Source organism: Notothenia rossii (genome assembly GCF_949606895.1).
Source record: "Notothenia rossii genome assembly, chromosome: 9".
Lineage (NCBI taxonomy): Eukaryota > Metazoa > Chordata > Actinopteri > Perciformes > Nototheniidae > Notothenia > Notothenia rossii.
This window is the reverse complement of record NC_136907.1, coordinates 21,756,854-21,784,738: the sequence shown is the minus strand read 5'-3', so window position 1 is coordinate 21,784,738 and position 27,885 is coordinate 21,756,854. Positions and strand designations below refer to the sequence as shown.

The 27,885-nt window shown below is 40.0% G+C and overlaps 2 protein-coding genes across 3 annotated transcripts; one reads left to right on the top strand and one right to left on the bottom strand.

The window, feature by feature from the left end:
- Positions 1-1,388: 1,388 nt before the first annotated feature.
- rps6kb1a (ribosomal protein S6 kinase b, polypeptide 1a) lies at positions 1,389-11,881 on the top strand. Its single transcript, XM_079650688.1, has 15 exons — positions 1,389-1,652; positions 2,631-2,665; positions 2,883-3,003; positions 3,421-3,489; positions 4,504-4,651; positions 4,819-4,876; positions 6,056-6,156; positions 6,272-6,362; positions 6,484-6,574; positions 6,672-6,779; positions 6,860-6,922; positions 7,061-7,138; positions 7,226-7,333; positions 7,810-7,922; positions 8,530-11,881. Exons 1-15 carry the CDS (start codon positions 1,581-1,583, stop codon positions 8,768-8,770), a joined length of 1,497 nt encoding a protein of 498 aa, XP_079506814.1. The 5' UTR covers positions 1,389-1,580; the 3' UTR covers positions 8,771-11,881.
- On the bottom strand, positions 11,420-17,934 carry rnft1 (ring finger protein, transmembrane 1). Of its 2 annotated transcripts, none has more exons than XM_079650690.1 (9): positions 17,743-17,934; positions 16,694-17,039; positions 15,959-16,035; positions 15,764-15,864; positions 15,403-15,556; positions 13,763-13,921; positions 13,614-13,679; positions 13,427-13,528; positions 11,420-12,751 (listed from the first exon to the last, which is right to left on the bottom strand). In XM_079650690.1, exons 2-9 carry the CDS (start codon positions 16,965-16,967, stop codon positions 12,617-12,619), a joined length of 1,068 nt encoding a protein of 355 aa, XP_079506816.1. In that variant the 5' UTR covers positions 16,968-17,039; positions 17,743-17,934; the 3' UTR covers positions 11,420-12,616. The 2 variants fall into 2 exon arrangements, with proteins under 2 accessions (XP_079506816.1, XP_079506815.1); XM_079650689.1 differs by having other exon boundaries at positions 16,694-17,133; positions 17,743-17,933.
- Between the last annotated feature and the right edge of the window lie 9,951 nt (positions 17,935-27,885).

Here is a 27,885-nt window from a genome sequence, read left to right as displayed (position 1 = left end):
CAGCAGATATAGTAAAAATAAAAAAGTTCCACTCCCTGGAGAGGATTTCCTTTTCCTCGCTGCCCCCTACTGGTGAGTAAAGGCTGTCGTAGACAGACCCTGCTGTGAACTACAGAAATGTGACTATGATTGGCCGGGAAACACAACACCGTGACACTTAACCTCTGACAGTGTAAAGCCAAATATCATTTCATTTTATTACAGCCGTTTTGACCTGTCACAGTTGGGAAAGAACAGGTACAAACATAAATGATGGTTGTATTCATGTGTCCCAAGAAGCTCTCATGTGACTGAGCCAGCATGTGTGCAAGATCATGAGACAGACAAGGAAAACATTCCATCAAACGTTCATGTTGTTATTTGTATGTGTGTTTTTCCTACTGTGACATGTCAAGATGACCTTTGTGAAGAAGGCCTGTTGTGCATCCTCTCAGCAGCCAATACATTCAGCTGCTTCTTTGATAAGTTCTAAAACATCTGTTCAAACCAATGAGATATGAAGAGTTTCATATAATCTTCGCAACATTTTTCATTGTAACAAAAAAATACCATAATTAAAATATTTGCTGGTGTTCCTGCTTTGTATGTCAGTGATCACCACTCTGTGTCAGAAATATAGACACAACAATGAGGATTTAACCAAATGAACACACTACAGAATAATTAAATGTTGTACACAATTTGTTTCTGCAGGTACACACACTCCAGTCATTTAGTAAGATGTTGCATAATGTGCTTTATTTATAAAGTCTTGTTATCCACAGTTGATCATTGTGACACCAGATTTCAGATTAGCTGTACAATTCCTCATTCCAACACTGAAACTGGTTGATGACACACCATTTTAGTCCAGGTGAATTAAAACCTGCGACTAACAATCATTTATCATTTATTCTGTTAAAAATGTAATTGCCAATGTCAACAAATCTATTGATGATTTAATAACAACAGTAGCACGTTTAGACAACTGAAATCAGATTATGAGGAGTTTATTAATAATTTTAAATGATTCCTCTATTAAAGGATTTAGGAACCACATATGTAAGGATCCTCCAGGTTTGTGTGTACAAAATGTAGTTTATGACATGAAACTCATCTGGTACAAGTTTGACTTGCTCTGAAAACAACAGAGTTTATTTTCTGAGTTAGGAAAGGTCGTTTTTTTTTTTTTATTGAAGGGCAGCTGATTTACATAATAATAATAATAATAATAATAATAATTAATTACATTTTTATTAGAGCGCTTTTCCAAGTGCTCAAATGGATTTACATTACAAATTACAAGTATTAGACATGTGCATTATGCTTTTGAATCATTTTAAGATCAGATGTCCCTTCTTTAGAAAATGCAAGTTGTCAATTCCCAACTCATGTTTTAGGTCTCCAAGCCACCCTGAGCCGTAAGTCCCGATGGCCGACACTAGAGGCTTTATCTGCCGCTGGGTCCTTGTCTTGTTTTGGTTAGCTGGATGTTAGCCCATGCTTTCTGCTCTAGCCGGCTGTAACGGTGATGGCTCTCCCATGAGGCGGGGGACCGGGACTGTGTTTTTGGATTAAACGTCAAAGGAAGTACCGCGGCCATGGCAGGGGTTTTCGACATCGATTTGGATCAACCGGATGAGAACGCCTCTGACGACGAACTTGAGGACGGGGTGAGTTTACGTTAACGTTGAGGCTAACACCGCCGCCGTTAGCTAGTTAGCTAGCAGCTACAAGGCCTGCGATGCTAAAACCAGGGATCCGTTATCGGACATGTCCTCATTCACCCCTTTCCCGCGGAATCTGGCTGTGCTCCGTTAAAAAGTCACTACAATGTATTTAAATCTATTAACATTTCATTTTCTAAAAATGATAGCTGAGCGAAGTACAGCTTTTATAACCGACAACAGTCAACCACATCCCCGAATAAGTAACGTTAAAAGTGTTGACGGCGGACAAGTTGGTGTGTGTCTCGGATTATGGTCACCGCATAACGTTAACGCAGTGAAACTACCAACCATGTTCGCAATGAGTTGACAGGAAAAAATAACCAATAACGCCAGGAAATGTCCATAACCAAAGCCCAATAGAAGCGAATCATACATTGGCTAAAGTTATACGTTACATTTCCTCGGGTTTAGCTAATTATGTCCGATAATGGAGTTAGTGGTTTTACTATCATCTGCATCGGCATTCGTTGGTTGTAAGGGTGCACAGTAGCATAATGGGCTGTTGATTAGTTAGTAGCATGAATTACACATGTTTAGTTTGTAAACTTCTTTGACACAGTTTATACGTATGAGTAGTGAATTCACATATGAACTCACTGCAACAACAATCTGAAATCATACTAATGCTAGTGGAACTGTAGTTTACATGAGTACACTGTTAGATTGACCACTTAACGCTAAATCACTAGTTAGCCTAATTGGGCATTCGTTTATTAGCTATTGGTTCCATCATGGGGGTATTTTAATAAGGTTGTTATTTAAGGAGAAATGCGTGACTTATTTAGCCAGCCTAGTAACAACTTATTTATCCGCATTAACTCATTTAGGCTAAATATTTGGCTTTGAAATAAACTCACTTCATTTAAAACCTTTATATAACTTCTTGTATTTGTCATTACATGTCCGGTCTCTTGTTTTCAGGGCCAGCTCATGGACCAGTGCAGTGGCTTTGAATTGTAAGTACTAGAAGTAAAAGTGCGTACCATGTAATTTGCCTGACTGGAAATGATCCTCAGGAGTTTTGAATAAATGTTAGTGCTTAGATAGCAACTTTTTCTGGTAGATACTATTGTGGATCAGTGTTGTTTACTGTGTGTCTCACTGAAATAAAGTTGAGTAAATGTTTTCGAAATGTGACCCCCTCTTCTTTTCTTCATTTCTTTGTTTTGCCAGTAACATGGATGACTGTGAGAAGTTTGAAATTTCAGAGAACAGCGTAAACAAGGGAACAGAGCAGATCAGGCCTGAGTGCTTTGAACTGTTAAAAGTGTTGGGAAAGGGTGGCTATGGAAAGGTAAGGCATCTTATTTCCTGGCATGACAACGTACAAACTTAACACTAAATGTTCCTCTTACAATGTAACATGACTCTAATGGAAGGGTTAATTGGGGTAATAATTGTACATAATCTTTCAAGAAAATGTCTGGTCTATGATGCCAATATTTATTTCTAGATTATCTTTTGAATTTTGAAAAGTCTTTAACATTGAATTTAGTATATTTGAAAAAGCTTTAGAAGGTATGGAAAAGTAGTGAATTGCTCAGGCAGGAGGGTGCTCAATCTTTTTTTTATACAGTTTTTAAAGTTTCTTCTTCCATTTTCTGTGGCTTATCTGGAAAAAAGTGCTATAATCAACAATTGTAGGCAAAATGTATACTTCTGGTTTCATCATATGTTCCTTCATACTCAAGTGCAATGTACATTTTTACAGGTGTTTCAGGTTCGGAAGGTATCGGGTGCCACCTCCGGAAAGATATTTGCCATGAAAGTTTTGAAGAAGGTGATTGTGTGAATGTTTGTTTCAGCTTTGGCTGAAGGGTTCAATTGTATATAATTGTTTATGAGGGTTTACACAGCTATGCTCATTTGCACCAGTTAAAGCTGCGGCTAACTGCCCTATAGTGTACATACAGAATAATGTGGTGTAGTATGAGAGGAATAGCATCTGCATTATCTAATCCATAAACTCAATACTCTATTGACTCCCAGGCACAATCCAATTTCAAAAGAATAGTTTTACATTTTTGAATTGGGGTAGGAGGAGGCTACTTATCCATAGTTGGTTTATAATCTACAGAAGATGATGGTCTGCAGGCTCCAAGTTAGAAGCTAAGTAGTGTACTGCTGTGGATGGGGGCAGTAGTAAACGTTTTTTTTGCCACCAAAAAATTAATCAAAACTGTTTACCCTATATTTAAAATACTTTACCCACTTTACCTTGCTGTCAGACAGCCCTTTGCAATAGGAAACTGAAGCCATTTCCCATGCTCCATTGAGTGAAAACAGAAGAACATGAGAGTTGATGGTCTGCCTCATCTCTATTGGTTTGTTTATTTGGGTTATTGTGTGACTTTGTTTAGTTTGGATTCTCCAAAGTCACACAATAACATGGACTATGGAGAAATACCTCATACAACCCTACTTCAAAGAATACAAACTATGCCTTTAACTGTGTTTTACGTAGACTGTATGTCACTGTGTTTCTTTTCTGGTGACATACTGGTGCATGTAAAGCCAGAAGCTAAGGGCAGATGTATTTTCCCGTCTGCTGCTTCTGTTCACCTCGGCCTCCTCTCTGCAGCTGACAGAGCCGGTGCCAGACTCTGCCCATATTCCCTGAAGCCTAGGGTTTCTGCTAAAGACTGTGTTTATTGGCTAAATGAGACTTGACTGTAGCTACCTACCTGGTGTCCTGGTTTTTTGCTCGAACTCAGCACCTGATGTTGAAGCTAATGGGGCTAAAGATTTGACCTGAATAGTTCCTCATATCCTGTACTTTGCTGTCCCCTACCAGGCAATGATTGTGCGTAATGCAAAGGACACGGCGCACACTAAAGCTGAGAGGAACATTCTGGAGGAGGTGAAGCACCCGTTCATTGTGGACCTCATCTATGCCTTCCAGACGGGGGGGAAGCTCTACCTTATCCTGGAGTATCTGAGCGGTGAGCAGAGTGACGCCATATCCAACACACGGCTGCCTACACTTGGTCATAAATATATTCCATCTTTTTATAAGTTTGGAAATCTGAGTGTGTGCCAGACATTGGATGGGTGTTTTTTTCCCTATAAAGTGCAAATGTGTGTCTGACTTTGTATGTGTTGACTGCAGGAGGGGAGCTGTTTATGCAGCTGGAAAGAGAGGGCATCTTCATGGAAGACACAGCATGGTGAGTTATTTTGTCTGTCACTAGTACAGACATAAATTACAGCAGCCTTCTTTTTTTCTTTGACTCAGCATCTCTGGTGGTCAAAGAGAGTTTACCCCGAGAAAATTAGAGCATGATTGAGTTCTTTTTAAAGTGTCCTTTTTCAGGATGTTATGTCTAAACCTGTCATATCAAAATCTATCGGAATCTTTTCATCCTCTTTCCATTCACGTCCTGTGTTTGTATCAATATTTTAAAGGCAACCCACATTATTTACAATATTAAACCATTTCAAAATGGCAAGAGTAAGGAGATCCTCACAAACACCCAGTGTGCTATCTGTCTCTTCAGCCCCTTTCCCACCGGACTCAAAGCCACTAACCACTAACACCCACTAACATCTGGCTTTTGTCACTAGTGGGAAATGTCGCAAGCAGCTTCTATTCCCAGGACCAATGACTTTGTAGTAGTCACGGTTTTATCAGCTTTAAGGTGAAACACTCATTGTTGCCACTTTGAGTTGCGATAATATTATGCTCATTGAACTTGAACAGGATTCATTATGTTCATTATCAGGTTCATATTTGTATTTTGATAAATAGTGATGTCATGTTTTCTCGGAGGAAAAACAAAGGAGTCTAATGGAGGCGTTTCAGGCAGGGGGGAGAGTGTGGAAGAGAAACTCCTTCTGGAGGGAACTTTTGGGTTTTAGCCTTTGCAGACTATTAACATGCACAACAACCTATTTAACAGTAAGCTTTCACTGTTAAAAAAAAAAACATGCAAGTACGCAGTGACTTTTACGGAACAACTTATGCCCGATGTGCCAGTTGATGTCTGAAATGATCAGTGTGATCTGTGGTGTCCGGCTGATTCACAGTTGCAATCAACTTCTTTAAGGAGATTTGTAGTGGAAAGCGTGGAGTTTGTTAGGGAGTGTGAAGGTCACTTGGAGTCTGGACAAAACACCTGCAGTGTCTGCTGTTGTGTATAAACACAGCCTGTAGATGGAACTGGTGATTACATGAACCAAGCTGCTGAACAAATAAGGGTGTGTGATGTTCCTATACATTGAGAACAACACTTTAACTGCAGATCAGTGGGGAGTATTCAGACCATTTCCAAATATACATAGTCAGTGGTCATAGTAAAGGAAATTTGAATAACCTGTTTTCAATAAAAAAAACATTATATTTACAGTTTCTACCTGGCTGAGATCTCCATGGCGATGGGTCACTTGCACCAGAAAGGCATCATCTACAGAGACCTGAAGCCTGAGAACATCATGCTCAACAACAATGGTACACAAGGATCACTCAACAAATGACAAAAAACTTGCTCCGAGATAAATGTCCTTCCCACTTAGGAATTCTTTCTCCAATATCTCCATCTTACGTTTGCTCTGTTTCCTTGTAGGACACGTGAAGTTGACAGACTTTGGTCTATGCAAAGAGTCCATCCATGACGGGACAGTCACCCACACCTTCTGCGGCACTATTGAGTACATGTATGTCACACAGTCATCATGCTGATTCTGTAGATGAATGTCTGCAGACAGATGTACATTTAGTTATATTTCCAAATTCCTACAGTGTGGTGAATGTGCTCATTCTCTTCTCCGTCCTCAGGGCTCCAGAGATCCTGATGAGGAGCGGACACAACCGCGCAGTGGACTGGTGGAGTTTAGGCGCTCTTATGTATGACATGCTGACAGGAGCAGTAAGTGCACACTGATCCATCCCATGCACACTCAAACGTTCATTAAGTCAAGAAGCATTGGCTTATGCTTACTTTTGTTTCTGTTTTTGTCTCACAGCCTCCATTCACTGGTGAAAACCGAAAGAAGACGATAGACAAAATCTTAAAATGCAAGCTGAGCCTTCCACCTTACCTCACACAAGAAGCCAGGGACCTCCTGAAAAAGGTGAGCAACATAAACTGGCTTACTCTTCTCCGTTTTTAACATTTTGGAGTAGCAGATAAATAAGTCTCTTTCTCCTTCAGCTGCTAAAACGAAATGCCTCGCTGCGACTTGGGGCTGGACAGGGAGATGCTGCTGAAGTCCAGGTAAATACATCCTTTGAAAGTAAAGTTTGAATTGTATGCATGAAGGTTGTTAATATAATTAATCTGTAAGAAGAACTGCTTCCGTGATGTCCTAATCATGAAGTGTAACATCTCTGCTGCTTTCATTGTATTTCCAAGGCCCACCCATTCTTCCGGCAAATAAACTGGGACGATCTTCTCGCTCGCAAAGTAGAGCCTCCATTCAAACCCTACCTGGTAAGGATTTTTTTCAATGCATCAACATCAACAGTGACATGATTACTACCCCATGCGATCGGTTTACTGACCTGCTTCTTTTGGCAGCAATCGGCGGATGATGTGAGCCAGTTTGACTCCAAGTTCACCAGCCAGACTCCGGTGGACAGCCCCGACGACTCAACGCTCAGCGAGAGCGCAAATCAAGCCTTCCTGGTGAGAGCCTACTGTCGTAGCTCTCAGCAAACTGCAACTCTTTCTGTGTTTCTGTCTGCGTTTGCAGAGTTTTGACTAATTTAATAACAAATCGTGTATTGAATAATCCCTATTGAAAGCATCATTTTGGATTGAGCATCTGAAGACGGAGGGTGTTTAATAGAACATTGGGTTTTACCCTTGCCCCTTACTATTTCTGTTTTGTCAGCAAACAATCATAAAAACAGAACTCTGGACGTTGTTTATTATTTTCTTTCCAACAGTTATGTCTTACGAGAATCTGTTAATGCGTGCCATCTGGTGAAGTCCTGTTAGCTTTCCTGGAAGCTTAACTCACTCTTCCACCACATTGCATGATACGGTTTACTCAGCGTTTCATTGCTCATCATCAGCTGTGGGTTGTTTTTTTGGAAAGATGTTCTTTGAGGAGGTGGACTCAGACCTCTCTCTGTTTTTGTCCCCCACCCCCTCCCCAGGGTTTCACGTACGTAGCTCCATCTGTGCTGGAACATGTCAAAGAGAAGTTCTCTTTCGAGCCAAAGGTGCGCTCGCCAAGGAAGTTCCCAGGAAGCCCCCGAACACCTGTGAGGTAACGGCGTTTGATCTTTCTGGTTCCATTGAATCTGTATTTTCAGACTTTACCAGCAGAACTTCTTTCTCACATTGATTACTCATTTTCTGACTTTGTAAACGTAGCCAGCTTTATCCAAATAGAGCCCTCGTTCCTTTCCAAATACGCAGCAGTAAACAGTTTGTCCATAAGTAGGGATCGGCTTATTATATCTTCAGTTGAACTTTATTTAATGGGGTTTGTTTTAGAGAAGAAAACCTGCTTAGGGATGCGTTAGGATTTTATCAATACTACTACACTTGTCTAAACAGCTATTTAATATATGAAAAAAAGAGAATAACTTCAGGATTACCATTTATTTCAACTACAACTAAATGTTTGACCTCCATTTTTTTTTTCTAGGTATGATTTCAAACGTCTATTCCACAAACTCTTTTACAAAATATCTTTGAATTTTGATTAGAAAATGATAATTCACTACAGTATTATGAATCATATCGCTTAAAAATAATCCCGTTAGTTATTTTGTTCTTAATCGTGCAGCCCTAACACAGATGGCTTGACCTCTAACCTTACATATAAGAGCTGCTGCACCACAGACCATGATTTCTCACGTCTTCCACAGTCCGTTGAAGTTTGTGGGAGGGGACTGCTGGCCCCGGGGCCCCCCGCTGAGCAGCCGCCCTGTGGAGCAGCCCATGGAGGAGTCAGCAGCGGAGCAGATGGACACGTGCAGCGGTGGCTCCTCCGAGGTGTCTGCGCCGCTTCCCATCAGGCAGCCTTCAGGCCTCAACGCAGCGCCGTACAAAAAGCAGACCTACCCCATGAACTCCAAACGGCCTGAGCACCTACGGATGAACCTATGACGCACGGCTCTCCTACGGACTTCCTCTTCCCTTTTGTTGATTTGTTCAAAGAGACTTGTAGAATTTCTTTTTTTAATTGACTGACACTGTCTGTGCTGATCACCAGCTCTTCCACTAGCGCCTTCCTGTCCTCCTGCCTCCGCCTGACGCAGGTCATCTACAGCGGAAGATGAGTGGTCAGTCGGGGAAGTTGTGTGAGAGTTGGCTGGGTAATGCCTGCTGAGTGCTGAGGGGGCGTTATCGTATGATTTACTGGTGCTCTTTTATCCTTAAGTCTGGACAAAGTTACTTTTAGTGTTAACGACTCTTTGTCTCCAGAGAATTTAGTAAGAAGGGGCTTTTTTTTTCCTCCATTAATAGGCTTCTTTTTTTTTTAGCAGTCCTCACTTGCAGGTTACACTATCTGTAGGTAGAGTAATCTTCCGATACCGATTCCTCACTGAACACACTTTTCCTTTTGTTTGAGGAAAACAATCACAATGCCTTTGCTCTGGAGCATGTGGTCAGGAGTAGGCGAAGCACGTATAACAGAAAAGCAGCTATAAAAAGACGAGTGAAATGGAAACATAACTTTCACCCCAATCAATACCAAATGCTGGCGCTGCTTTAGTCTTCTGACTGGAAAGCTTTCCGCTGAGGTCTGACCAGAAGCACTGTTCAGTTTCTGTTGTTTTGAATGTTAACAAACTCTAAATGCCTTTCTGCATTAATGTCCTGCCCTTAGCTCGAATGATGCCTACAGAATTATGTTTTAATTGATCTATTCCGTCAGTTGGACCCAGAAATAGGCGAAGGAAAACTGATATCACCGAGTTTTATCGATTCAGGCAGTCTTCATGTTCATGTGCTCCGGGTGTTAAATGTTTGCTTTCTGTTAGGGCTGTACCGAATAGTACGAAGCATCGAAACGTAGGCATTCAAATGAAAAAGCAACATTCAGTATCTTTTTGTATTTTTTATTCCATTCATCCTGTTTAAAAACAGTAGTTTTGCACATAAAGATTAGACTAAATTAATGTTATTAGTATTGTACCATTGGTAGATGCCAGTTGTGGCTGGGTCGGATGTATTTTTGACTGATCTAAACATTCCAAGTAACTACACAAGTCAAAAATGTATTGCAATATCTATAAAAACATGTTGTCTAACAGTCATACATTGCATTTATATAACACAAATAGATTTCTGCCCAAACACTATTACACTAGATTACTTTAAAGGGTCATATTATGTAATTGCATTCGCTTGACACTCGTCTGTTGAAAAAATTGCTTCCTATCAACAACATTCGGTGCAGCCCTATTCTTTGGTGGTAAGGGGATTAACTCTGATTCAGGGAGCAGACCATCTATTAACCCCTGAGGTGTAATATCTGTTAGAGTAGAGCTTCTTGCTGTTCAAAGCTTCTCTGCAGATTCCCAAGAGGAAAAATTAGTGGATGAACACTGGCTTCAGTTATGAACGGCTCCCTGTGTTATCCAAATACTTTAGTGATTGACCAAAAGCACTGTTACAATGAACCAAATGATTTTGAAATGAGAACATCAAAGCTCAAACACTCATTGGATCCGATTTCTTTCCATGTTGATGCTCACAAAAGCAGTTTATTGTGTATTTGTATCAGAGTGTGTAACCTAGCTGAAGATAGCATAGATCCAGTTTCTAGATTGGGTCAGTCAGTGTCTATTGATTTTTCTTCTTTTACCAGTCACTCCACTTTTAACTCTACTAACTTCCTTTACTTGTGATATTTATTTTTAAGTGCCATTTTGTTTCCACTGCATTGTTCACACTATGCAAACTATGTATTTATTATGTAGTAGTATTTAGATAAGGTGATAATTGATTTGACTTCTGGCTTTATACTTTACCCATAAGCATGTAAAGTATGATTTTATTTCCACAGAACATGCTTAAAGCTGTTTTATTTTCATTCCAACATATAGGACAGTGACCTATTCCTATAAGTATTTATTGTATAATAGGGGGGACACAATGTCTTAAAACTTTCCTGCTGAAAACTTGAACTTTTTATTTTTGCAGTGCTTAAAGCAAGAAAAACACTGATGCAAAACCGAGGATGTTCATCTGAGTGGGATCGTTTCTGTGTGCGAGTAGATTGTATGAAAGAGTTTGGGAAATGAACAAGGATACACTGCTTCTGTGCAGGTATACCTGAGTGTCCTCCACACAGATGATGTAACTGCTTACTTCAGGTGGGAAACACATTTTGAATAAAATCACCAGTGGGAATTAAATAACATGTTGCTTGTTCTTATCTAGATCTGCCCCTTAACATGGGGATTGACAAGTTGTAATATGTACATGAAGTCAAATAAAATAAATAGTCTGAGCCGTGGCAAGGTAGGTTTGTGTGCATGTGGTCTGCAAAAGCTAAAATCCCAAAGTTCCTTCCAAAGCGAGTTTCTCTCCCACACACTGCTAGAACTTAGTCTTTTATTAAATTCCTCGACATAGTAACTTCACTATGTAACACACGCTCCAACACATTGTACGTTATAAGGGGTGGGACATCTCTAAGCAGTTGACCAATCAGAGCAGAGTGGACTCATGCACTAAATGACAATTGCTTTAGTTTAAAGTGTCAGGAAATGTTTAGTCTTTTTGCAACATAAGACAAGTCAAACATTTAAATTGTAGATCTTTATTCAGAATCATCTAAATGGATAAAATAACAACACAGTGAAATGATTTTTGTACATAATAAAATAGATGTTTCTCCCAGTCTTTGGTTTTTACAAAAACGAGGCTCTGTAGCCTCTATAGAAAAATAGTTTGTAAATAAATCTCAGTTGCATCCTTTTTATCATTTGTGGAGAAAAAAAATCACCAAACGCTGAAAGCAAAAGGCAAACTGTTTATCCATCACGTAAAGAAATGTTTAAGCCTGCCATGTATATTTTCAGTGTCAGGATGCAGGATGACAGAGTTCACTCTCGGACCATGTGATGGACCGGGCTTCCTCAAAGCCTTCACAGTGCCGTAGGAGCTCAGAGATAAAGCAGAATTCAGCAGGCCCTCCTGAGCTGTTACAAATAACACGTCTGCCACTCATTCAGAAACAGAGGGTCCCATGTTTGTTCAAACGCGTTGTTGAGGAAAAAAGATCTTTAAAATACTTTATATATTTTTCTCTGTCGTATTTACAAGTAGAAGAAACTGCCAAAGTAGAATAATTTCCTGCTACAATAGGAACGATTATATTGAGATTTAAGGTGAATAAAAGCAACACAAAAGGAAACAACTTAAAGCTGGGGTAGGTAAGTTTGAGAAACCAGCTCGAGATACACTTTGTTATATTCCACGGAAGTGCTTTGACGAAAATAATCCATGAAAAAATGTCATCTGTGGAAGCCGTAGTACTGTAAAAAGCACGACCAATCATCTGAGCCGGCCCGGCTAAACTAACTGGATGGCCTACCTGCCTGTCAGCCTTCCATCTGTGCACAAACTTATCCTGTGCCCTCATTGGTCATGTGCGCGCTCGTGTGTGTTGGAGGAGGGGCTCTGTAAGGAAGTGGCAGATTTTTTCCGGCTGTGTATGTGCAATCGAGCTGGTTTCTCCAAAATGACCTACCCCACCTTTAAAATACAAAATAAATCACTTAAGGGCATGACAATAATCAGCTCTGTCGTCTGTGAGAGTGAGGAATAGGGATGACTGGTGAATAAATCAGAAACATAACTGTAGGTGCAACTGGTGGCCCTTAGCCTGTTAAAGAAACAGTGTTAACTTCACTGGACAGAGGGGTATGGAGAAAAAGAAAATCACATTATAAATACAAGCCCAACACCCTAGATCCCCCCCCACCTATACCTTAATACTTAATAAATCTGCAGGTGTGGAGATGTGGCTCCGTCCCTCCACTTGTAGACCTTCTCAGTGATGACGGTGCGGCACAGAGGGCAGCTCTTCTCCCGGTTGAACCACAGCGCGATGCAGTCATCACAGAAGATGTGCTGCACACAGAAACACACGTCAGCACGTCCTGCACTCATTATGCATGACTTAAGATACACAGCTGGTTCAGGAACACAGGATGGGATTATCATTTTTTGAAAAGAACAACATGGGTCCTTATTAGTGGTAATCACTTAAGAATGTCATTAATCATGATTTTTTTTCTTTCATCTGGAAGCTTTTTAAAACAGACTTTTCTGTTCTACACACAGGGCGGGGGATATCTCCAGCGTCATTGTGTTATCTGTGTTTGCCATGTAACCACAGAATCTGCGCTGGAATTACAGGAGGAAGTTTGAGTCAATTCACTTTATTTTTTTAGAAGCGTTTAGGTGTCCAGATTAATATCGAGGGTTCAAATAGACAGCCTTAGTTATTATTAAAATAACCAATGTATAATTGTCTGATATAAGTTTATATTTTTTAAATAATTAGTTCCTAATTAATGCTGCTCCTGCTCATTGATTATACATTTGTGATCTAAAGCACATGAGTTCCACAACTGCTGTAAAGTTTAAAAAAGTGAAGTAATAATAACATGAATAAAGACGAAGGATATACAGTATGTGACAGATGCCTAAAAGATATCTGTCTGTTTAAGCAGTAAAAGCTCATCAATAACTCCAATTTAACATTTTACAAGTATAATGCTAAATCCTGAGCAGAGGTATTACCTGACAGAGCAGCACCCGGGGGTCCCGGTACTCGCCCTGACAGATGGGACACACGTCTCCGGCCTCGCTGCACTGACTCCTAGTGGCTGCTGTGCCTGTATGCTGAGACACAAAAACCCAACACCTCAACACAGCTGGTTACTCAATGTGACCTTTTAATATTTAACTAAGAGGATTCCCCACTGACCTCGCCATTTAGAAAGACCCTCACAGTTTTCAGTATGGACGTCCACTGTCCGTACAATCCTAAAAGCTAAAGTAGAGAGAAAAAATAATTTCAGTTCAGAAACATTAATAATAAAAACAAGTATCTCTGGCTAGTTTCACGGATCACACCTTCATTATGAGGTAGAGCAAAGCCAGCAGGACTCCCAGTGTGAGGCCGGGGGTACCGTCCACCTCCTGGTAGGTGACCAGGTAGCGGAACCACAGCGGGACAGGAGCCGTGGCCTGGTGGGCCTGACCCAGCTCCTCGCTCAGCATCACCCACCGGCCCTGCAGACGCACACACGCTGAATAAGAACTTCTGAACAAGAGCCGCCATGTACAACATCTGCAACATCTGCGGGGCCACCGCTTGGTGTATACTATTATGCCTGCAATGGATGAGCTGATCAAATTGTACATTGCAATCAGATTCAAGGAAATACTGCTGATTTCTGCCCAGACTAATAATTGTATTATAAGCTAACAGACTTGGAAGATACATTGTTGTGAGGCAGTAGCTTTTGTCAATCAGGAACTGCAACTCAATTGAGACATCAATGTTTTATATTGGGGCAGCTCCTTACTAATGTGTATATGGATTCCCTGTTAGGTGTCCGTGGTGTGATTTGGTTCCTTCAAAAGACATCACTAAACCCCACAAGTTATTTATCTTGCAAATGTACGAATTGTATGACTGAATCTCAGATTTCTTTCGGAAGTTTGTGACTTAATTCTCTGAGTTTTCTTCTCGCAATATCCCTTGTTTCCATTACTTATTATTATTTTTTTAACTGCATTGAGTTTAAAAAGCCCTTATAGCCAAGACATAACATTTGAGTGTTTTTTTTTTTTAATTAACCAACAATCCAAGGGGTAATTCCAGAAAATATATTCCTCCCTGATTAAAAGGGGAGTGGCTAAACGAGCCACACCTGAGAGCTGGAGGAAGCCAATCAAGGTGATGAGTCACACCTGTGAGGTTAGGATGGAGGGCATCTCACTCAACTGCAGAAAGACAACAGGAATGGAAGTCTGACCCAGCTAATGAACCCAGTTATTTTGTGACCTTTTCTGATCATCCGGGCTCTCTTTTGACCATCACGGCCCGTCCACACAGCCACGTGCATTGAAAGCTTCACCATTCACTTTGAATGGGGTGACGTAACTTTTCGCCGAACTGCATTGTGCGAAGCAAAGCGGAGCTTTGCTGGCGTGGCTCGCTGCAAAAGTTGAGCAATGTTCAACTTTTGAAGCCTCGGCAGAAGCGTCAGCCAATCTAATCATATGCCAGTACAAGCTCTAGCCAATCAAACCGCTGCTTGTGTGTCAGGGGAGGGACATTCATGTGATTGGTTGTTGGTCGAGTTTCAGACACGCCCGCCGGCAAGCTTCAACGCACGCTGCTGTGTGGACGGGCCGTCACTGAACCCAGGAGCTGGTGGGGTAAAACAACTCTTCTCCAACACCACCTGTGATCTTCCCCGGGCCTTCTTGGACCCTCCACTAAGTTTTCTCTTCCTCCTTACACAATTTAAACTGTTTTGTGATGTATTGATTAGAATAGAATTTTGGTTCAAATACAGACATTTCACTCTGATAACAAATGGATTATTTGTGTACCTTCCATAGCTGGGTCACCGGGCTATCCCTCCATCTGTTTATTTCAATTACCTTTTTTATTTTTGACAGAGAAATGTACCAAATATTCTTCCATCTGGCGCTCACATTTAGTGATAATACTTTAGAGATAAAACCTTCACTGCACTCACCTGGGTTTTATAGTTCACCAGTGAGGACGGCATCAGCAGGATAAGGCACTTCATCCCCATAAAGAGAAACTTTATTATGAAGTTGGTGATGCCGACGGTCCACAGAACCTCCCAGAAACCCAGCGGCTCGATGGTGGGGCTGAGGAAGATGAGGCTGGAGGGAGGAGGAGATTCAGGTCGAATCCTTTCAGTTCAATGCACACACTTTTATTACTCCAACTTTGGAATCTTAAGTTTTTTTTACGCATAATTGTGTGTACCGTAATATGCGGTCCATTTTACATGACTCATTTCCATTTTATACAAATCCAATGGACAATAAAGCAATCTGAGTATTTTGAAGTGATGCATTCACTCTTACCAATAGTGGAGTGTCTCACTGAGAAAGGTGTAGTAAAGCAGGAGGGTGGAGGAGGTCAGGAACACTAGCAGCCATACACACTGCAGCTTGGAGTGGCGATCCTGAGGGAACACACAGAAAACACATGGTTATGGATGTATTGACAAAGAAATGTATAAGGAATTAAAAAATGTGTTTTTTCTGTTCTGAACTTACCTGAAGGAATACTTGAGTTTGAATGTTTTTATTCACATATAGAAAAGTTGTGAAGAGGCCAACCCCAACTGCTAGCCCTGTGAAATGGAGAACAGAGTTTAGCATGTTGTTTTGTGCTAACAGTTGCGATAATGCCTTACAGTTTGTGATATTATTTAATATAACTTTGTCATGTTTGCTAAAAACTGCCACTATATCCTGACCGTAGTGCCAGAGATGGATAAACTCTGGAAAAGATCATGTTTCTCTGCATCTGCCCAGTGTTTCTAATGGCAACCTCACCCGAATGATAAAAACCACTCAGAGCTGAGGTGTCAGTCTAGTCAAACTGACAATCTACGCAGCGCTGATCAAATGTGAATCAAGTTTTTATGACTGTTTTGCCTATTAAGCTGTAAAATGAGGCCGTCATGTTGAGCCAAATTCAAGTGCAACCTCTCTGCTCCAAACCTCCTCTTTTCATAGCTAAACCGTAACATTTTGAAACGAGAAATAGGCAATAAAGTAAGAGCATCTTGATTCATATTTGATTAGTGCTGCCTAGTTTGACAGTTCACAGGAAACTCCTTGGATATTATTGGTTGTTTCCCTTTGGCATAGTGGAATGTGGGAGAGGGAGGAACAGGATGCCATTTTGCACTTCAACTGTCTAATATAATATTTCCAGGATATAGTGAATCTGACAAAGTTATTTTTGAAAAAAGTAACCAACAGTATCCTTAACCTTGAACTCACCAAGAGCATGTTGGACGACCAGTTTAGCACAAATGATGACGAGAAAAGGAAGACTCTTTTGAAGCCAGCGGAAGAGACACCGGAGCTCAGAAAAGGAGGAGCTGGGTTCTCCTGAGTCCAGATCAGAGTCCGGCGGGTCCAGCTCGGCCTCTGGATTGGAGTGGTGCGGCCCCCGGTTGTGTGAGTGCGGCTGAGAGTGTGTGTGGCTGTGGGAGTTGACTCTGGATCTCCTGGATGACGCGCCTCCACCGCTCTCCCCCGGCTTGCTGGTCATATTTACCCTCACCTCGTTGCTCTCAGGGCTGGCAGCAGCCGCCCCGGGGGCTGGAGGCCTGGTGGGCTCTGGCTGCAGGTTCAGGGATAAACCATTTCCTTCACTTGAATTAGGCTGCATTACAGCAGGGGAATACCTCAGTTTCAGTGCTCTTCTGGAATCAAGCCTAACACATTAAAAAAAAGAACTTTTATAGCAACAGTCACAATGTGTGGCATTAACTGAGATCACTGCTGTATTGACAACTTGTATAATACTTCATAAATTCCACAGTTGTCAGTTAATCTAATATATTAATGTTTAGCATAATGATTTTTCTGCAAGCTCCTGCATTTATCTTTGAACAGAGGGCTCTCTGATAAAAAACGACTAGGTTAAAGTGTAAATAGGTTAAGTTTGTGATGATAGGAATAGGGTTAAATTGTGGAAGCAGTACCAATTAACATGTGTTGTGTAATTTCTAAAAGCTGACACACTAAAACAAGAAGACATCAGTATTTTGTGTAAGTGGTAATCATCAAGTTAGCAAGAGTTTAGCTGCTAACTTACATTGGCTAGCAGTCAGTGTTGCATTGAACGTCTCCCCAGGGCTATAGGTTAAATGTTTTTGAAAGTTGAGTAACGTCAGCAAAACTATACATTATTAATTCACAGACAATCAAACCAAAAGTAGTGACAGACAGATAAATAGACAGCTGACCGTATCCTGCTGTGCCGTTAGCATTAGCAGCTAACAGATGTTTCCATCCGGCTACTGTTAAAAGCTTCAGCTCACCTGTCATTCTGATCCCGGAGTTTCATAGTAAGCTATTGGTCTCCATTTAATATAAAGTCCAAGTCGCCAAACGAAACAAAAGCAAAATAAACCAAAAGGAAAACTAAGCTGTTATCTTTCAGGCTAAGCCATACGCTGCTCGTTCTGACATATTGACGCTGTTTACGACAGCCGACGTCGCAAACTTCTTCTTCTGAATATTTTGCGGCGTGTCGGATGTAGAATGCTGCAATGCCGCCACCTACTGGAACATGGTTCAACTACCCTCAACAAGTTTAAATCAGTATGGAAATTAAAATCATTTAAACATACATGACCAGTGGTACTAATACCACACAGTACAAATATTCAATTTCAAGTAAAAGTACTGCATCAAGAATGGTACTTAAAGGCGGGGTAGGTAAGTTTGAGAAACCGGCTCGAGATACACTTTTTGTTATATTCCATGGAATGCTCTTAAGATATTCATTTATATCGGGATGTTAAGTGCTTTGACAACAAATCCATAAAAAAATGTCATCTGTGGAAGCCGTAGTACTGTAAAAAGCACGACCAATCATTTTAGCCGGCCCGGCTAAAATAACTGGATGGCCTACCTGCCTGTCAGCCTTCCATCTGTGCACAAACTTATCTCGTGCCCTCATTGGTCATGTGCGCGTTCGTTTGTGTTGGAGGAGGGGCTCTGTAAGGAAGTGGCAGATTTTTTCCGGCTGTGTATTTTCAAATTCTAACGCACTCGAGCAGGTTTCTCCAAAATTACCTACCCCACCTTAAGTCAAAAATATGTTTGCACTTTACCTCAGCCACATCATAGACTCTATGCATTACATTAATGCACACAAGTACAACATTATTTTGTATTACAGCTGATTTTTATTCCATAGTGTAGCGACCCTGATAGGATGCTGAGGGTGTCACTCAGGTATCCCCCGTCTCTCTGCCAATCATAGAGCTGTACTGTGATGCTGGTTGAGGTGCGGGCCTGTGGTTGGGGGAGCAGACGGGGGAGGGCGGGAAGTTGTGACGTAGACAGGGATATAAATGTGTGTGTGTGTGAAAGTTAGGTTACGTTCCGATAGTCCATTTAGCTTAGGAACCTTCCTCACCAAGTGAAATGACCCGGAAGTACGTCAGTGGCAGCCATGTTAAGTGCCGTTCCAATTCTCCAAATGAAAGGAAAGGAGGTTTCAAACTTCCTTTATAACCTCCTTTAGCTTAGGAACCACTGGACCTCCCTTAGCGAAAGGAGAGGAGAAAATGCTGCCCCACAATGCCTTGCAGCCGCAGCATTTGCGTAACACACTTTATATATACGATATATAATATACATATACTTTATATACTATATATATATACTTTATATACTATATATATATATATATACTTTATAACATATACTTTATATCCCTAGTGGGGTCATTGTTGATGTATTTAATGTCGTAGAACAAAACGTGATTTATCTCTTAAATTTGTGTCAACCACAGACATTATTTCGAGCTATTTTCCAAAACCCTATGGAAAAAATGCATTGCTTTTTGAGGAAGGAACCGGAAGTGCTAAAAATGCTAACTTACTTCCGGGTTTTTGGACACGTCACTGCGGTTCTCTATGGTCACACAACAGTCGGCCGTTCACGGACACAAGCAATTATGACGGAGAAATTATATCATGAAAGTTACGGTACTTATTAAGCATTTTAAAACGTATGTGGTAAGTTGTCAAAGTGCTTTGTTTTGAACGTTCATCAGTATTATAATCAAAAAGAGAAATATGAGTTAGTTTTTACTGAAATGATCAAATAAAGTCAACATTTCACTGAGCTGTGTGTGGTTTGTTCAACTTTTAAAAGATGTTTGAATGGTGATGTACACAGTGATAGATGTTAAGGAATAACGTTTATAATAAATACATTTGTATTTATTTTAAGATATTTTCATAAAATCATACGTATTGGGATCATTTGTATTAATGTGCACCGGAGGAAGAGGGTGACGAGCATACATTTCACTTTCCTTTTTTATTTAAATTACAACTTTGGTCATGAAGAATATGTTCCTCTGTTGTCCACGTTCATAAAGCATAAAACAACAGCATCACAGAACGGGGCAGAGTCTCTAGATGAGTCCCTCGTTCTTATTAAACATCCATGTCGTCCGTTGTTCCATAGTTTCACCACAGCAGCAGACGCACACAATGACGTCCGCTGGCGCATGATAAACACGTCAGATAGTGAAAGTGCATTCGGATTCTCTAAAGTACCGCAGTCTCTTCTCCTAAGTCCTTTTGAGTTCTCCTATCCACTATCCCTTAACCCCGTGACGTTTCACTCAGAGGTCAAGGAATAGGAGATAGGGTTAGAATTTAGGAGCTGATTTTTGTATTATCGTAACGCAACCCTAGAGTCAGAGTGTGTGAGGTTGAACCTTTATATATACAGTCGATGGGTTGAACCCACAAGCTATCCCTGTACCTGTGATCATAGAACAGGGGTTCCCAAAGTGGGGGTCGCGAGATGATTACAAAATAAAAATGGAAAATAAAAAATAATTTAAAAAAATTGATTAATTTTTTTAATATATATATTTTTAAAATTATTATTAATAATAACGTTTGCATAGACATTTTTTTCTTTGACAATCCACTAGCGCAGTGTCAAACTTTTTTTTCTTTTTTTCTGAAATTAATTCACTAGCACCCCCGCGGGCTGAAAAGTTTGGGAACCCCTGATCTAGAAAATAAGAGTTATTAAAGCCCAATAAATGGAAGCCTATTTCCGACTCCATCTGTGAACGTTACAATATGCTATTCCTCTATTTCATTCCACTACAATGTTGTTATATTTTACTATTTTTAAAAAAATATTTTCTAGTTCTCTTCCTGTGTTTTTAATTCTTGTTTTTATGCACCACGACACCAAGTCAAATTCCTCGTACGTGTAAACCTACCTGGTAATAAACCTGTTTCTGATTCTGATTAAGTTTAATTAGTACTGTACTTTTACTCCTAAAGTATTAGGACTACTTCGACAGCTAAGGACACATACGCTATGGATTCTACAATGCTTAAATCACTGCAAGATTACTTAGTCTGCCCTCTTACCCAAATCATCAATTCATCTGTATTACATGGGACATTCCCAAGTGCATGGAAGACTGCAATTGTAACCCCCATTTTCAAGTCAGGTGACCCTCTGAACATCAACAACTACCGCCCAATTAGCATCTTACCTGTAGTATCCAAGGTGGCTGAGAATTGGGTGACAGAACAGCTTGTCTCCTTCTTAAACAACAATCCATTTCAACTTCATCCCGTGCAGTTTGGCTTCAGGGCAAATTATTCAACCGAAACAGCAACTGCTTTTTTATAGAAAAGGTCAAAGCAATGGTTGACAAAGGAGGTGTTGTTGGTGCAGTATTTCTGGATCTAAGCAAAGCCTTTGATACAGTCAACCATAAGGTCCTTCTGTCCAAACTGTCAGCTTTTAACTGCTCTCCATTAACACTCAGTTGGATTGAATCATACCTCACTGGTAGGCGTCAGCATGTTATCGTCAATAATCGACTCTCTCCAGCTCTAGACTTAAGCACCGGAGTACCACAAGGTTCAATATTTGGTCCACTTATTTTTTCCCTATATATTAATGACCTGCCATCTGTCTGTCGTGATGTGGAAACACAGCTATATGCCGATGACACTGTGATATATGTGCATGCCAACACAAAGCAAAAGGCTGCTGATAAACTGACCTCAGCCTTAGTGCTGATCACTAGCTGGCTACACCGCTCCTGTCTTCAGCTTAATGTCAACAAAACAGTTGGAATGTTTTTCACAAAAAGAAAATGCAACATTGTGTCAAATATAAGCATCTTAGGTGAACATATTAACATTGTGCCTCATCTTGGAATCATTATTGATTCTAATTTAACATTTAAAACACAAGTCAACAAAAGTGACCCAAAGAGTCAAGTTTAGCCTAGCAAATTTTAAATACATAAGAAACACAATGAAATTGAATTCTGCCAAATTATACATGAATGCCATGATCATCTCACATCTTACATACTGTCTCACAAGCTGGGGGCAAACTAACAGCTCCACACTGAAGCCACTAGCAACCCTGTACAAACAAACCCTCAAAGTACTGGACCAGAAACCTAACCGCTCCCATCACTGTACCATCCTCAACAAGCAAAACATCCTGAGTTGGGAAGATTTAATAAAGTATAGGAACATTGTTCTGGTTTACAAAATCCTGCACAATACAGCCCCTCCACCTCTTAACTCACTGGTTACTCAACGTAACAACAGACTGACCACTAGAAGCTCCACACGTGGCGACCTATCAGTCCCATTCAGGAAGAGTACTTTTGGTCAGTCATCATTCTCGGTCACAGCAATACAAAACTGGAATTCTCTACCCACTCAAATCAAAGACATACTGTACAGATATACCACCTTCACAGTTCACTTAAAAACATGGTTCACTGAGAACTACACCTGCACACACTAGTCTGTGTTGAGTATGGCGTGAGTGTTACATGTTGTGTTACATGTTGTGTTACATGTTGTGATCATGGATATTGCCCCTTGTTCCGGTTATGTGATTGTGATGTGCTATATGTGATATGAACTGTATGTAGTAACGTGTGTTGTTCATTGCTCTCTTTTATCCTCACACCAGTATCTACTTGTCTTCCTCCTTTTTATTTTATTTTATATATTTTCTTACGAACTAATGCTGTTGATATATTGTAATTTTAAGGGTGTCTATTACCATCTGGCCAGGGACAACAGCTGGAAATTAGCCATGTCGGCTAAAGCTGCACCATTTACGGTTTTTGTGACAGTTCATCGATGGGGGGTGTCCACGACACTATAAATAAATAAACTAAACTAAACTAAGAGTACTTACTGGAGAAAAAACTCTATTCAAACATTTAAGGTAATGTGCGTGCTGACTGTAAAGGCTGTCACGCACTCGATAGTATTTTAATAAGTTGAACCTATGCTAACCCTGCAATGACATGTTCAAATGGCTACTGTCATAAAGGCCACTATATAAACGTTTTATCTCAAAATAAGACAATTATCATTCACTGAAGGAGTTTCCATGACTTGGGCCTCAGATATTCAGTTCTTGGTCACATACAGGATTCATCTGTGAAGGAACATCTAAAGTGCCAGACAACCTCAAAGGTGAGCATTTACCATCTCAAGTTTGTGACGACAACGTTTTTTTAATTTCTACCAGCCAAATGTACCTATGTTATAATCATGATGGTAAATACGTATCTTGCTATGCTGCATACATTTTGACTGATAGACAAACTGCACTCCCTTCTGAGACTTGGACGCCCAAGTTGTTCATGCAACACGGTTTTACCCTCTCTCTCCACCTAGTTGGTCCAAGTGCACAACCAGCAGAAATAATCTTTCCATCTTAACTTCCCACATTCACATGCTGTACTGAATGTATTTTTCATGTCATTTGAGTGCACTTTTTTAAAACGCATAAAATAAGGACTGTGATGGGTGGATGAGTTCTGGGGATACCAAGCCAGGAGCTATCGGAATGGTATCGCACCTTCTTTTTTAAGCTGACGGTTCGAGATTACTAGTAGCCCAATATTTCATTGCACAACAGTTGTTGGGAGGCTGTCACAGGCTCTTTAAAATGATGACGTTGGACATGTTGAAAAGGAATCAAGAAACATTCCCGTCCAAATATAGATTTGTGACAATCATGTTTGATAAAATGGCTATCAAAGTACAAACTTTATACCCAGAAAATGTCTACTTTTGTGGTATATAATGAATGTGATGGACATTGCCTCTGTGCGTCTTGCTTTGATGATAGTGGACTTGCAATAAATTGGAGGCCTACTACATGACCAAGTGTCACCTGTCTTCAGTTAGAAAGAGTCTAATATGATTCCCAAATGTTGGTATTACAGAAGTTCATCCTTATTAACTTTAGGAATTCTTTATTTTCTGACTTCATCATATCTTTTTAAGTAATCTCAAGTAAGAAAATCATAAATCACTTATCAATGCATATGTATTTTAGATAGGAACCAAACTAATTATTTAATCTTGCCAAGCTTTACCCCTTTGTAACACTTGTTTTATTTCATTCAAACAAAAAACATGAGCCAAATGGGCCCCTCATATACTACACAAAAGCTCCTATATTTGTATGTGGACTGCATGAGCGTGGCATATGGGCTTTGTGTACAATAGATGGTAATACCTACCATTTTAGCATATAAAAACAACTTAAAGGTGGGTTATGTCATTTATTTCAGAAACACTTTTTGTTATATTCCATGGAATGCTCTTAACATCCTGATAGCAATGAATATCTTAAATGCTTTGACAAAAAATACATTAAAAAAGGTAATCTGTGGAAGCCGTAGTACTGTAAAAAGCACGACCAATCATTTTAGCCGGCCCGGCTAAAATAACTGGATGGCCTCCCTGCCTGTCAGCACAATATGTGCACAAACTTATCTCGTGCCTTCATTGGTCATGTGCGCTTTCGTGTGTGTTGGAGGAGGGGCTCTGTAAGGAAGTGGCAGATTTTTCCCGGTTGTGTATTTTCAAATTCTAGCGCACTCGACCTGGTTTCTCCAAAATTATAAACCCAACCTTTAATGCCATCTTAAAGTAAACTCTCATGAGGTTTTAATATACTTTTTGCACTTCTAGCAGCAGGTGAGAGATGTTTGTGAAAATGAATGCTTGCCACATGTTGGCACAGACTATGCTGCACATCAACTGGATGTACATTTTACAATGACTTCATTGAGGTAATAACTTGCAAACATTATTTCTTATCAAACTGTATTGGTCATGCTTTATATTTCAAAAATATGGCACCATTCTGTTATGGAATCCAGATTGATCACATAGAGACAGTGGAATGTTTCTTTATGCATACAGTTACTAGGTATTGGTTTAGTTCACAACTGACCAAGCTATGGTTAGGTTAGGTTGACTTTACTGCTAGTTCAGTGACAGCTAGTTGGGTAAAACATTGTATTTGTTTAACAATAGCTATATTGGATCACGCATCCTTTTAGGCAGGTCATCATGTCTGACCAACGTGAAAACTTCAGAGGAGACATGGCAGAGGCTGTGCAAGTCATAGATTTGGAAGAAGTTACGAAAGAATCTGAGGAGCAAGAGTGGTAAGATATACAAAATAATGCTTACCATATGTTCTAAGTTTGTTTTGGTTATAAAAAAATGACAATCTTAGATCCATTTAGGCTTTAAATCTAGGTGCATACAGAGACTGCAAAAATTATTTTGTATTATTAATAACCTGCATGATAGACTTAAACACAGGTCCCATGCCAGTTTTAAATGAGGGTTGTCAGAGGGTCAAGTCACAAACAGCTTGATAATGTCTTGGGTCCTTTTGGTCTCATATTTAACCTCTTCTATTAATATTTTTGGAATTAGTTCTACTCTGTAACAATCTTAGCATGCCACTATGAAAACTTGTGTTTAGGGAACGAGAGGACCTGAGGAGACGCATCCGTCAGGCTGAACTGAGACTCCAAGTGAAGGAGCAGCTCCACGAGCAATATTTAACGCAGGGAATGCACCTTCAGTCCTCAATACAAGAGATGGAAGCTGAGAATGAGGCCCTCACCAACAAAGGGAACGAGTATGACACTTAAATATCCATACTAAAAACTATTTTATTTCATCATCTCAAAGACTACACTGGTCATTGAATGAGCTAAACTCGAAAATGCACAGTCTATAATGTTTGTAAATCTCATACCAACTAAATTATTTTGTATTCAGGTTACAGCATCTGGAAAATATAAGAAAAATAAGGAAAGAGGCTCTGCAGCGGGAGCTTGTGGCTGAGGATGAAACAATTGAGCTTGTGAGTAAATAGATCCACAAAAGGAAGATGGTGAATTTACTCCCCTTGTAAAATAGGATAAGAATAGATGTGTTAATTCAAATTACAGGTGGGGGCAATACGCTGACAATGTCAGGAGTATTGACCATTGTCATCTAGCCGAGTGCTGTATTAGCATAACATTTAAAAACTGATTATCTTAACAACACAACTAAAGCAAGAGAAAACAGGACTTTACAATGATGGGTGGCATAGCTGTCTCTTTAGCTAATCAACCAACCATCTCCACGTACACTATTAACTCATTTCCAATTTCTCCTCTTTGTTTTGTGCAGGAGAAGGAGAATAAAAGGCTCAAGAGGGGAATTAAGGTATGCCTTCACCATATGCTTATGTCTTTAACAATTTAACAGCAAAAATGTAGTCTTTGAAATCAATTATAAGCATTTCATAGTTGGATACATTTTAAAACCACTTTGTAGAACAAGACACAACAACAACAACAAAAAAGCTGCTTCTCTTTCAGTTGGAACAATTCTCAGGAGAGAAACATCAGGATCAAAAACAAGGGCTGGAAAAAGATGCACAGGAATTGCAGGTACCCTGTTAAATTGATGCATTGTTATAACATTTTTAAATTGTAAATAGCAATGATGTTATAGTATTATGGCTGGATGTTGACTCATCAAATGTTTTGCAGCATACACTGGCAAAGGTTGAGGAAGACATTCGTAGAAAAGATGAGGAAATAGAGCAGGTATGAACACCTTTATCATATATTTTCATGATATCACTTTGTGAGGGGTCTACTGGCTCCATTTACTTTTTTACATCTGAGTTGTTGGTGGTATACAAATGTCACTTAATCTGAGTGCCTTTGAGTCTGGCAGAAGTCCATGACCCTGGACAAAAGATGCAGAGAAAACAAGAATTGTTACAAAACAATCAAGGTATGTACCACATACTACATGATGTTAGTTTGTGCTTACTTCTCTACCATTGTACCTGTCTGATATTTTAACTTTCTTCTTTAGGAACAACAAGAACTCAAACAGCAGCTGGGCATACAGGCGGATAAAAGGTTGGTGTTACTGTGTCAGAGTTTTGCTGACAGGTTTACAGTCTTAAGTACATAATTAATCATCAGGTTTTGATAACCTAGCCTGACTGAAGAGCATTTCATTGTATTATTTCTGTGTTGACCTATTTGAAGCTAAGCTAACTACAATGACCAGATGTTTTGTGGACTGTGAACTTTTCTAACATTATTCTGTTGTTTGGTTTTATAGAGCTGCAGAGAAGACATCAACAATGCTGCGACTCGGCTATTTAACTCTGGTCAATATAATATTCAGACCATTTTTTTCTACCAGCCATGGCTAACACTTTCACTTGCTATTAATTTTCATGTTGAGAGTTATTTTGGATCATTGCTATCACTGCCATGTTTGATTGAAACTGGAGACAGCAGCCGGTAAGCTTAGCATAGCATAAAGACTGCAAATCCATCGTTAAAGCACAATGTGTCGATTATACTCCTTAGTTTTTGTACTGATTTAACAAATTAGATATGTGTTTATTCATTTGGACTTTATTTGGATTTTATAGGTGCGTTGTAGGCAGGTAATGTTTGGATAGAGAAACGCTAACTCTTTCCGTGTAAAGCCTGGAATAATTTATGCTAAGCTAACTGCTTGCTGCAGCTTTTTATTTAACTATTCAGAATTTCTAAAAATGTCACAGTAGTTCTTTAAATTCAGTTTGTCATAAGAGGCAGGCCTACTGCTTAGATATGTTTTGAAACCACTTTCTTTTATCTTTTTTAGGTTGAGCGTAACGATGAGAGGCACCTGAACAATGAAAACTGTTTGTCGGTGACACAACACACTTACACCAAAATACTGGAAATGTTCCCCTTTCACTTATTTCTGTATTTTGTGTTTGTGGTTAGCTGTTGTTTGCGTGTCCTATGGAGTGGTGTAAAGGTGGCAGGATTAATTTCCCTCTCCATCCTCTTCCTTCATGTGGCCGCCATGTGCTTCTTCACGGACGATCATTGCAACCTTCTGACCCTTGTCTTCAACCAGCTGGAGCCCTGTGGCGAACTACATCACACACACGCTTGTTTACTAAGACTTTGCTAGACCTAATGGCTTTAGTAATGCTTCACCGTATGTTGCTGTGGCAAATGGAAAGAGCAATGTGTAACTGTAAATTCACAGCTTCATTTGGTGGGTTTAATAAAGCGTAATGGCTAAAAA

Coding starts and splice junctions, on each gene's coding strand:
- rps6kb1a (XM_079650688.1), top strand. CDS start 1,581: ATGGCAGGGGTTTTCGACATCGATTTGGATCAACCGGATGAGAACGCC. Junction 3,004..3,420: donor GAAAGGGTGGCTATGGAAAG/GTAAGGCATCTT, acceptor ACATTTTTACAG/GTGTTTCAGGTTCGGAAGGT. Junction 3,490..4,503: donor CCATGAAAGTTTTGAAGAAG/GTGATTGTGTGA, acceptor GTCCCCTACCAG/GCAATGATTGTGCGTAATGC.
- rnft1 (XM_079650689.1), bottom strand. CDS start 17,768: ATGAAACTCCGGGATCAGAATGACAG. Junction 17,134..17,742: donor CTCCGGGATCAGAATGACAG/GTGAGCTGAAGC, acceptor TTAATGTGTTAG/GCTTGATTCCAGAAGAGCAC. Junction 16,036..16,693: donor GGTCGTCCAACATGCTCTTG/GTGAGTTCAAGG, acceptor TCCATTTCACAG/GGCTAGCAGTTGGGGTTGGC.